At 31.4% G+C, this 12420-nt stretch overlaps 5 protein-coding genes and 2 pseudogenes across 7 annotated transcripts, besides 2 other annotated features; 2 read left to right on the forward strand and 5 right to left on the reverse strand.

The window, feature by feature from the left end:
- Positions 1-8668: part of a mobile genetic element that runs on past the window's edge.
- TVAGG3_0395430 lies at positions 1439-1902 on the forward strand (annotated as a pseudogene). The gene has a single exon. A coding segment is annotated over exon 1 (464 nt).
- TVAGG3_0395440 (uncharacterized protein) lies at positions 2193-4138 on the forward strand (the record flags this gene model as incomplete). The annotated part of the gene is made up of 1 exon (XM_051232460.1): positions 2193-4138. A coding segment is annotated over one exon (1946 nt), but the record flags the coding sequence as incomplete, so codon positions are not given.
- TVAGG3_0395450 (uncharacterized protein) lies at positions 5887-7080 on the reverse strand (the record flags this gene model as incomplete). Its single annotated transcript, XM_051232461.1, has 1 exon — positions 5887-7080. A coding segment is annotated over one exon (1194 nt), but the record flags the coding sequence as incomplete, so codon positions are not given.
- A 1103-nt stretch (positions 8669-9771) lies between the features above and the next one.
- Positions 9772-12420: part of a mobile genetic element that runs on past the window's edge.
- TVAGG3_0395470 (uncharacterized protein) lies at positions 9942-10262 on the reverse strand (the record flags this gene model as incomplete). Its single annotated transcript, XM_051232462.1, has 1 exon — positions 9942-10262. The coding sequence occupies one exon, from the start codon at positions 10260-10262 to the stop codon at positions 9942-9944; it is 321 nt and encodes a 106-aa protein (XP_051102192.1).
- Positions 10403-10621, reverse strand: TVAGG3_0395480 (uncharacterized protein; the record flags this gene model as incomplete). Its single annotated transcript, XM_051232463.1, has 1 exon — positions 10403-10621. One exon carries the CDS (start codon positions 10619-10621, stop codon positions 10403-10405), a length of 219 nt encoding a protein of 72 aa, XP_051102193.1.
- On the reverse strand, positions 10669-11139 carry TVAGG3_0395490 (uncharacterized protein; the record flags this gene model as incomplete). Its single annotated transcript, XM_051232464.1, has 1 exon — positions 10669-11139. One exon carries the CDS (start codon positions 11137-11139, stop codon positions 10669-10671), a length of 471 nt encoding a protein of 156 aa, XP_051102194.1.
- TVAGG3_0395500 lies at positions 11170-11956 on the reverse strand (annotated as a pseudogene). Its single transcript has one exon. A coding segment is annotated over exon 1 (787 nt).

Genomic DNA, 12420 nt, shown 5'->3' on the forward strand with positions numbered 1-12420 from the left:
TGACTCATTATTTCCACAAATTAATTTTTTCTTTTCATCTCTCCATTACGTTTCATAATAAAATAGTTGATGCAATAATGAGAACTCTTAGAGATGCGTTAGGGTTAACGGTCAGATATACTGGGATGGAAATCATGACTCATCACAACAGTTAGTATATTATTACAATAATACATGGCATAGAACTATAAACATGAAACCAGTGGAAATGAAAAATGATATTTCAAAAGAATGGGAATATATTAGAAAGCAAATGGAAAGGTTGAATGATGTTAAACGTGAACAAATTAATTCGGGGCTCATGAATTTTAAACAAGGGGATAAAGTTTTGATTCATCTCGATTATGGAAAAACTGATAAATCAATGACAAAAAGAAGACGAAGATTTGACACAATAGCTGAATTTGTTAGATATATTAACGGTAATGTATTAGTTGAAGTTGACAATAAATTAATAGAATTCCGATTTATTTTATTACTCCATTATATTTAAATAATATTTAATTTTTTTTATTTCGTAAGAAATGAGTGACAACGAAGCAGCCAAGAGTCCAGACGATGAATATAAAAAGAAACTAAACAGAATTAAATCAAAAATATGCTATTACAAAAAGAACCACAATGCGGTGGGGTTGAAAACGATAAAGAAATAATCGAAAAATTAGAAACTTACCGTTCAATCCTTAAACTGAGTGAAGCAAAATAAAAGAATTTAATAGAATAAATAAATTGATTGGAAGAGAATGAATTTAATAAAGATGAATTTTAAACTCATCCAAATTTAATTTTTTTCCTCTTTGACAACATCTCTCTTTCCATCATTACTGCATAACCATATTTTCTCAATTTTAGTGGTTTGTTATTTTTAACATGTTCTTGCATCATTTTATCATTTCCTCCCTTGTTATGATTCGTGGTAAATTTTTGAGCTTGTGGGTATCCATTTATGATAAAAATAAAAATTTAAATTATGCCGTTCTAAAGTTTGTGACAACATGACATTTTGACAACAACACAGGAGGAGGCAGTTATGAATTATTTTGAAAGAACTGAAGGTGCTACATGTGTACCATGTGCTACCAGGTCATTTAACTTCTCTGAAAAAGTGTGACAACATGACATTTTGACAAACACAGGAAATGATTTGTCATGACTTCATCGGATGAGTGTAAATGACCCAAAAATAAAGTTAGTTTTAAAATTATTTTTATTTTTTTATTTTGTATGTAAGAACAGAAATGTCAGTCGAAGCAAAAACATTCACTAACAAATCTAATGGCGAAACATTCACAAAGGCACTTATAACGGTATTGAAGTCTTACGTAGAGACAAGGATGGTTACATTAATGCAACAAAGATGGCAAGAGAAGCAGGAAAGTTAAACCATTTAAACAGATTTCTCAATAGTGCTAAAATACAGGAAATTCTTGAGTTTTGGATGAACGAATACGGTGGAGCCAAAAGTGGCTCGACCTCAAAACAAGCATTTTATGAGCTTACTAAGGGTGTTATAAATGAATTCAAAGGTATTTACATACATCCTGACCTCGTTCATTTTGTTGCTGAATGGTGCTCTGTAAAGTATGCATTTTATGTCAAAGATATTATGGACTCCATAGACAAGAAAGTTCATGAGAAATTAGATGAAGAAGAACTTGAAGATACAGTAGAGAATGCTAAACCTTTGTTTGAAGAAGAAGTTGGAAAAATGTGCGAAAACAATTAGAACATGAACGTGAGTTATGTTATGGTTATAGAGATTCTCCATACGAACTAGACCAATGGGAACAAGAAAATTTAAAGAGAGAATTTAGAGAATATGAACTCGCTAAGATAGCATTAGAAGCTGCAGAAAAGAAGTTAAAAGCTTGGGGTTGTTTTGTACAAAAATATTGTGAGTAAATGAACCATTTATTTTTATTGAATTCACCAAAAATAATTTTTAGGGTAGATGGTTAGATCTAACCTCATTTCTAACCTCATGACATTTTGACAACAACACAGGAGGAAGGCAGTTATGAATTATTTTTGAAGAACTGAAGGTGCTACCATGTTACCATGTGCTACCAGGTCATTTAACTTCTCTGAAAAAGTGTGACAACATGACATTTTGACAACATTTACGAAAATATGATGCAGTCCAAAAATAAAGTTAGTTTTAAAATTATTTTTATTTTTTTATTCCTATATAAATGACAGCAACAAACAACAACAGCAACTATATCGTTTCTGATGAAAAAGTTATTGATTCATTAGCTGAGGAATTAGTTGTGGCAGAAACTAAAACCCTCAACGAAAGAATTGGTGAAAACAAGATTGATTTACATAACTACCTCAAATACGATGGAGGAAGAGGAAGGAAAACTGGTATGGCTTTATTAGCAAATAAAATTTCAAATTTAACGATTATAGATGTTGATATTAATAAATCATACAATGATGAACTTAAAGAAACAGTTAGAAAAGACATTTTATCAAAACTTTCGGATAAAGATGTTATCGTTAAAACCGCTTCAGGAGGTCTTCACATTTATTGCAACACTAATTTCTTCTATGCAGTTTCGAACAGAATGATTAAATGTTATTCCTGCAATGATTATGATATCGACATAATGACTTCTATGGATGATTCAAAGCGTTCATTAGTAGTCATGGCTGATTCAAGAGTTCGCAAGAATGCAACAGAACCAATCAATACATACTCATTCATTCGTGGAAGTTATGATTCAACATTAACCAGAACAGTGAATGATATATTAAATGATTTGAATATTAAGGTAAGAGTTGAACAGAATAACGAAGAAACAAAGACTATCATGAATGAAAACAAAGATGTAAACATTGACGATAAACTTGCCCAGAGCATAGTTGATGGCATCAGTGATTTTGAAGTACATAATGATGGTGGAAACATGAATTTAGAAAAAGAAATAACATTATTCACACTGTTTCAAGCAATTAATTCGTTACCTAATCATTTAATTAATGAAGCATACGATAACGTTTATAACTTCTGCAATTTAACTGAAAATGCTAAAAGTAATTTTGAAAAAGCACGTAGTAGATATGCACATTTAATGACTTCACCATTTGTTTTAGTGAAGATTCTAAAACTTTATCAAAAGGAATATTATGATGAATACGTTTTACCTTTATTACGTAAGCCAAAAATAACATTTGATATCAAACTTGATGACTCGTTTTTGATAACAGATATTAGACGCAAGGCTGAAAATCATCAGTATAAAAACAGTTCTGAAGTAATTGAGGATTTATCACGTGTAATCCGTTTTGTAGATTGTGGAAATAAATACTTCATTCAGAAAGATTACAACATCCACGACAAAATGAATCAAATATCATTTGTTCTTCAGTCAAACATGAAAGAGTCACTCAAAATGATTAAATTATTTAAAGAAGAAGGTAAAACAATAACAGCATGGGATGTACTACTAAATCAATTGTCTTCATTAACCGTTAAGGGTGTTTGCTTTAAATCTGATTCCCCAGATGTTTTCTCAACGTTTCAGGGTTATAAATACAACATTCTCGAAAAGCCTGATTACTCAAAAATTGAGATGTTTATGGATTTCATTAAAGAAGCCATTTGTGATAATAACGATGAAGTGTATAAATACCTTCTCGGCTGGATTGCATCAATGATTCAACATCCTGGAATCAAGAATGAAACAGCAATTATTTTGAAAGGACTTCAGGGAACAGGTAAAAACAGATTTACAGATATTATTTCTGAACTTCTCGCTGGTTATTCATGTAAAAACATTACTGAAATAAGTGAGCTAACGGGTAATTTCAACTCAGTAGTTGAAAATAAAATGTTTCTTGTACTTAATGAACTCAAGAATGTTGGTGAAGATAGACTCGCAAACTTCAACGCTTTGAAATCAATTATTACGGATAATGAGATTAGAATTAATGAAAAGAATCAACCCAGAAGAACTGCTCAGAACGTTGCAAACTTCATTTTCGTAACTAACAACGTCTACCCTGTCAAAATTGAAGTTGGAGACAGAAGATACGTAGTTTTAAGGGTTAATGGTAAATTCAAGGGTCAATTTGATTACTTCAAGAATTTAATGGATTCATGCACTAAGGAATTTTATGATAATTTACTGACGTATTTTATGCAATATGACCTTTCATCATTTAATGTACGAATCATTCCGATGACTGAAGTCAAACAAGATTTAATCGAGTTATCAACAAATCCTTTAGATGTATGGATAAATACACATTATGATGAATTGTGTGCAGGTATGACGTGTGAAAATGCTCTATTCTGCAAACCATCAGACATGAAAGACAAAAACTTTCAAATGAGTATTAAGGATAAATGTGATAGGAAACAGAGAAGAATAGACGGTAAACAAACATGGTGTTATGTTTTGAAAGAAGAAATGAAAGGATTATATAAACAGGTTGAACCAAACGATAATGAGGATTCATTTACTGACGATGAAATACCTGTAAATGAAGCTTTATAAAGTATGATTTGAATTTATTTTTGCATTAATCCTCCTGTGTTGTTGTCAAAATGTCATGTTGTCACACTTTTTCAGAGAAGTTAAATGACCTGGTAGCACATGGTAACATGGTAGCACCTTCAGTTCTTCAAAAATAATTCATAACTGCCTTCCTCCTGTGTTGTTGTCAAAATGTCATGTTGTCACACTTTTTCAGAGAAGTTAAATGACCTGGTAGCACATGGTAACATGGTAGCACCTTCAGTTCTTCAAAAATAATTCATAACTGCCTTCCTCCTGTGTTGTTGTCAAAATGTCATGTTGTCACACTTTTTCAGAGAAGTTAAATGACCTGGTAGCACATGGTAACATGGTAGCACCTTCAGTTCTTCAAAAATAATTCATTATTGAATAACCTGTAAACATTAACGTAAACATTTATTTCTGCAGTTCATTCATTACTTCATTACCTAATTAATTACAAACATAAAATATATTTAGTTCATTCAATGAACGCGGTAAGCCTGCAAAGTAGGCTCAAGCACATTCAATAAATGCGGTACCATGCGAATACAGTCATAAATGGTGGCATATAATCTTTACCCAAGCCTGTTGGATTTGTTGTGAAAGTATGTGAATGATTTCCTCCTGGTTCAGTTGGTCGAAAAGTCTTTTTTGCTGAATGGTTATAATCTGGAGATAAAACGTCATTGCCAGCATAATATTCTGAGTTGTATAATGGATGGTCTCTTAATGAGTGACTATGGTCACCAGAAAAGTTTGTAGTTCCTGTATGAGTGTGCGGTGGAAGGTTTGCTTCAGTAATTTTCTTTGAACCTCCTGTTTCCTTTGAAGAGTTCGCACAATAGAAGAATTTATCTACAATCTGCTTCCATTCACCAAAACCTAAAACTGTTGCGGGATTTGTTGAGTTCATTGACGTATAAATAGAACCAATGGGGTAAATCATCTCAAGAATTGTATTTAATCCATTATGAATATTGAATTTATTATATAATATTGAATTTGGGTGAGTATTTAAAACTGGTCTTGTTATCAATATTAACGTATTATTTTTGAAAATTGCTTTTCTAACATCTTGAAATTTTGTGATTTCAGACCAGTTTCTTCCATCACTACTGATATTTACTAAATCACCACATCCTAAAGCAATGAAATACCCATCAATATAAAATAAATTTGTAAATCTATAATTTTGAGTAAATTTTGGAGTGAATGAATAAACCAATTCCAATTTGATAAATCCTGTGATAAATAAATATGTCTGTTATAACTTACAGGATATGAATAGACCATTTCACCTGAAACGAGAACATAAACATTTGATCCATAACATAAAGCTTCAATGTCTCCATCAGCTTGAAAATTTGTTCAAATTGACCTTGTGATATTGAAGATGATCTATAAATTTATCATTTTGTAGGATAAAATACATGTTGTTAATGTAATACCACTTACTTGTATAATCAATTTTCAAATCTGATGATATCATACTAAACATATAATAATTTATCCCATCCTCACTAATGAAAATTTGATTGACTTCATAAATTAGTACCCATTTATTATTAACACATCTAATAGGATTATTTGGATATTTAAATTTAGCATCTTGATTTAAATTACATTTGAACCATTGGATACAATCGAATGAATAACAAGGGCAAAAATCATCTTCAACCGTTATCATTCCCATAAATTTACCGTTATTATATTCAACATATAAAATTATTGGATTAATGATTGGCTTTCGTGTATCAGGATTCAAAACAGATGGAGTAAATGATTCATAGTTTTTAAAATCATTTGTTTTAAAATAATAAAGCACTCCATCTGTATAAAATAAATACATGGTCACTCCATCGAAACATATCCATTCAAAAGAATCTATATCAAAGGTTTTATCTGATGATTTCATAAAATTTAAAAATGGCGGAGTAAAATAGACCTCTGATTGTTTTATTTCTTCATTAACATAAGTTTTATCTGCTTTCTTCTCTAACACAGCAGCAACATATTCCTTATCCGCTTTAAGGTCTAAACATCCTGAAACCCATCCTGTATCGGCTTTAGTTTTTAAAATCTTTGATGTCCATTCATGATACCATTCAACACTTTCTTTAATTTCATTATCTTTTTCGTTAACATATTCCTTATCCGCTTTCTTCTCTAACGCAGCAGCAACACATTCCTTATCTGCTTTCTTCATTATGTCATTTAGGAAACCTTTTATGAATTCCTCATTTAAATTAAATCTTCCAATCTTCAAAACTTTAGGAAATGCATTTAATGCGTAATATCTCTGTTCTTCTGGTGGAATTGATGTTATATCATCCGTTATACCTTTAATTTTAGAATTCATAAATAAAATTTCTTTTATATTTGATATCACTGCACCACCCTTGCAAACAAATTCGAAATGGTCATTTTTCAATACTATCTCCAAATCTCCATATTTCAACCTTTGCGTTTGTTCTGCCGTCTTTGAATTATATGCATATATGGCGTATGTAATGGTCTGAGGGACCTGGGTGCTTTGTGCCTTAAGTTGCTGTGGTTGCTGTTGTTTAATCATTTATTATGATTTAAAAATAAATATTTAATCCGTTATCTCATCACCTATTTTTTCTATTTGAAATTGCCATAATATTTCATTCATGAATTCTAAATCACAATCAAATAGGTCAGTTACTCTAAATTTAATATTTGATAAATCTTTTGAATGAAGAATAAATGAATTCCCGGATAATTGAAACGGATATGATAAAGAAAATGTGTTTAAGTTGATGGATAAAATGTTTTGTATTGATGGGTAAGAGTTAGGGTCTAATGTTTGATGTGAAAATCTCATTGGGGTATTAACTTTATCACATTTGATTAAAATGAAATTGGAACCAGTGTCAGAATACAAAACATCCCCAACATCTTTTTCAAAATTTAATATCCCCAACAATGAACGAAGATGAGGAGTACAAAATTTAATTTTCAGCGGAAATTTAATAAGGTTATTTATTTCATCAAGTTCAAAAAGTTTATCGGGTTTTGATTTAAAATTTTCTTCATACCATATGATAAATGATTCATTTAAATAACTTAAAATTGTGTTAATATCCCATTTCGCTATCACATTATTTATATACATATCATACGTTTTTTCATGGTCATCTTTAATAAATGATATATAATCTGAAGGGTCTAAAAGAATGGGATTAAATTTACCACTCACAGAAACGAGAGTAACATTATAAATTCCGCTAACTGTTAAATTTAATTCACAGTTATTATTCGAAATAATATTGATAATTGACATTTTTATTACGATTAAAAATATGGTAAAGCGTTATTTTCCAGTGATAAATAAAACTAGAATAAGATTACCTCAAGAATTCATAAATTCAACGAATAAGAAATTCATTCATGTTATAAATTTTAGTGTTTTCAGAAAATATGAGTCATGTCATATTCATCAACGGGTTATATTTCACTTCATTCAAATTTAGTTCAATCAAACCCATATAATGACCATTTCATAAGATTTTCAGATGGTATTAAAAATGTAATTGATAGATTAAAATATGAACAGATTGACAATATCGAATTTTTGGAATTTTGGTTTAAATATCCTGATGGAAAAAAGATTGAAGTTAAAGATAAAGCTGATACTATAACAAAAACAGTTACAATGACCGATCCAGATAGTGGGGAACAAAAAGAAATAAAACAAACGATAGAAACTGGTGAAAGGTCAATTATTATTGATTATGATTCAAAGGATTATTATTCAATAATGTTAATGCTTGAATATTAAATGCCTTAACAAAGAATTTTTCAAGTGATATTTTATATTCATCAACTATTTTATTATAAATATCATTATATGTTAAATGAAGTTCAGTTGTTGTTCCATTCTTTGATATCTTAATTGTGCTAATATCCTTTATAGGATTTATTTTTGCAACTGTTCCGCAGCATGAAACCTCATCATCTATGAAAAATTGAATCTTAACGTCTGAATCTTGAACATCACAAAGAATGGCGATAATGTGAATTAATGATTCATAAGGTAAAATAATTAAACCGGATTGATCAATTAAATTTATTATTGAATCATAATTATTAATTATTATATCACGGTAAATTTTCATTAATTCTGAATTAATGTCTATTTTATATGGCGCATTGCGACTGGAATCGTAGATTCCTGGGTTCTCGATGTTTGATGAAAGAGGTGGGGGGTATGTTGGATAAGTGGGAATTTCAACAGGTTCTTTACCGGGTTCATCTTCTTTATTTTGCTCCTCCTCCTTTTTCGGTAAGTCACGAGTTAATAAATTTGGTTGAGTTGCTGACCTTGTTAATTCAGGACTAACATTAACTTTAACATTTTGAATAATTCGTGATTTATCATCATTTACGTTATAACCAACCGTAATCTCTGCTTTTGCGTTAGTGTTCTTTTGACTAGTGAAACGTCTTCTCATTTATAATTGAATAAAAAAAAGAAAAATATATTTAAAGTTTTATTTAGTTGTTACGGTAATATCCCAAGGTTCATCATTGTATGCTTATACTTTCTTTGTAACTGCACCAATTATGTTATTGATATTGCTTTGAGTTTCTTCCAGTCTTATTTTATCATTTACAATATCTTTAATCATTTCATTACATGCATTCTTAAAACCATCTGATTTTTCTAATTTACGTCTATCACTTTCTTTAATTAAATCAAAGTTATAACCTTGTTGAGAATAAAGTGGTTTCTTTATCAATTCCTTGAACGCTTCTGAAAGTGAAGATGAAGAAATTCTTGCCACTTGAATTGGTTTAAATTCTGCTTTCATTGCTTCTTTCTGTTCATTGAACACTGGATCGAATAAAGCAACTTTAAAGAATTTCTTAGCTGAAATTTCAGGTCTAATATTTGCATATTGACCATCAAACTGATTAACATATCGTGGTAATCCATCCGGTCCCTCTTCAACAGCATTTAATTTTTCCTTGAAATAAGAATATGGAATAAGATGGTATGAATACATTGGACCATTTTCACCTTCTCCAATGTATTGTTTAATAGCTTTTCCATTTTCATCAAATTGCATAGGATAACGTTCATTATATGCTTTACGTTTAGGATAATCCGTCATTGTTAATTTATACCCATTTATGACTTTAATATTTCCTTGACCATCAGTAACGAAAACTTCATTTATACCATCAGGCTTTCCATTTGGTCCTGTAATGTCTGCTTCATGTGCTTCCCAATTTGAGTTAGTATACATATCATGGGTACGGCGGCACTGCGCGCCTCCTTACCCCTGATATGTGAATTTGACACTTTACAAAACCGTTAACGTATATTTTACAACACTAATGACTTCACTAACGAATTCACTAATGTTTTCACAAACGACTTCACTAATGTAAAAATAAACGTTCTCACTTACAAAAGTATTGCAGCGCTTCCCATTGCTGTGCTTCACATAACAGCTCATAATCTTCTGACTCACTTTCTTCTTCATATAGGTCAAAATCACTGTCATAGTTTATACCTGTAAGTTTTGACAAAGCTAATGAAACACGCTTACCGTTTGTATCGTATGCTTGTATAAACTTTCCATTATGCTTGTAGTCATAAACGCTCAAACTAACTTTACCCTTTCTCCCTCGTATCTGATAGAATGTATTTTCACGAGGAACGAAGAACAAATTCTTGAACTCATGACCGTTGTAGTTTGTTATCTCAATAGTTTTCGTCATTTATATAAAAATAAACTTAAAAATTAATGATATCACCACCCTCACACGTATGAAAACATAGCGCAAAAATAAATTTAGGTGAAGTGGTGAAATCTCACCTCTTTTTTCACCTCTTTTTTCACCCACTTGAATTCATTACTTTATAACTCTTCTAGCTTCTTCTTAAGTTCAGCAATGTTGTCCTCATGAAGTTTAATCTTTCTCAAAATTCCTTCTTTATCTAATGGTTGCTTTATCTTTCTAAACTGAACTCTACCATCCTTCATAGTATGAACGTAAAAACCTTCTGGAACCGCTCCTGATTTAATGTATTCTACCAAAAACTTTTGTTTCATTGCTTCAGTGACTTTAGTCGTCATTTCAATCAAATAAAAATGTTCAAATAAAATAAAAATAACGTTATTTTTCAGTAAGGAAACGCAGGAGTTTTACGATTTATTTGAGGCGTAGGTTCTGGTTTAAATGTTGGAGTCGGTTTAGGAGTTGACTTTTGAACAGGAGTTTGTACTTCCATAGGTTCAGGAGTCATTGAAGGTTTTGCTTGTGAAGGCGTTGGTTTTGACGTTGGTTTTGGCGATGGTGTCGGAGTTTGTTCAAATTCAGCTACTTCAGTATTATTTATAACATTTGCTTTGTTTCTTTTCAACATCATTACTGCTCCTGCTGTAGCTAGCAAACCTAGTGGGAGACCATATCTTATATAAGGACTTGACCAAATGCTATTTTTGACAGGAGCTGGTGGAACACCTAACCTTGGTGAGACTGCTCTTTGCCATTGTGCAGCTCGTAAGAAATATTCAATAGGTGCTCCATAATCGTTTGGTAAAGTTTGTTTCACAGATGGTGAAGGTTCACGAGAGCTTGATGAAGAACTCATTTATAAGCTTTAAAAATAAACGTTCATCCTTTATTCCTCACTTTCGTCAGTTGCTAAGTTATAGTCATCTAATCTTATTATGGGGATGCCATTAGCACGCACCTGAATGGCAAAGCAACAATCCCTCATAAATCCAATAAGTGGCTTTGGTACATTTTCAGTTGCTAGTTCAATAGGTCCTTTAACAGACAATTTGTATGTTATTGGAGCAGTAGATGTTTGACCTTGCTGGAAGCAAAAGTCCACTTCTGTTGGAAAACCACATAAGAAATGTGTGTTGTCATAGCTATCCCATTTATGTTCCACACTACCATCATCCACCAATGACCTCATAACATCTTCATTAAATCCTATCATATCATTGTTTGTATTGCAAGCGTTCGCAACCATTTCATAAAATACAGGTCCATATGATTTTTCAGGTTCTGCAGGCATATTTCCATAAGCTCCCATGGAAAGCTGAAGATATTTAAACTTAGGGTTCTCAAAATTAACATAATAGTTGTCTTTCTTTCTAAATAGTGCCCAAATACTTTTAACATTAATAGGCGTATAAGCTGCCTGTAAATGTTGCACTTGAACTATCTGTATTCTTTGAGAATGAACCGTCCATAGGAATCCAATCCATAACTTTAACAGGAAAACATAAAGCCTCGTTTGTATAATGTTCTACAAGTTCTGTATAAATGTTAGGGTCTAAAGAGAATGACTTTGGATGAATGAAACATTCATTAAAATCCATCTTTGTTCGAAATAGTTGCTGGTTTACAGTTGTAATAGTAACTGTTCCACTAGCTTCTACTGCCTTCGTTATCATAGTGAATGGTTCATTCCATGGAACAAATTTATTTGTCGGTGGATTTGAATCTGAAGCAAATGCAACTTTAAGAGTTGGATTGAAAGCAATGATATCATTTACAGATATAGATGTGCATTGTAAGGCGTCGCTACTGAACTTTACTTTAAGCTGAATGTTTCCTGCAAAAGCTGGAATAAATCGAATAGCTTCTAATGGAAGGAATCTTCTAACAGGAATTCTTAAACGAAGCTTAAAATCAAATGATTTTCCTGCTGTAATTGGACCACTAACAATTTGTCCTGTTCTGCATGTTCCCGAATGACTCCATACATCTTCATGTCGAGTCTTTGAGAAAACATCTACTTTCTTTATTTGTTCGGTAGTTTGTGAGTTTGAAGTTATATATGCTTCTTCTCTTGCTTGTCTTGAGAATATACGATACGACCATTTGCAAGGATTTGATATCCAGCAACTGCATAGAA

Source organism: Trichomonas vaginalis, chromosome V, assembly GCF_026262505.1.
Source record: "Trichomonas vaginalis G3 chromosome V, whole genome shotgun sequence".
NCBI lineage: Eukaryota > Parabasalia > Trichomonadida > Trichomonadidae > Trichomonas > Trichomonas vaginalis.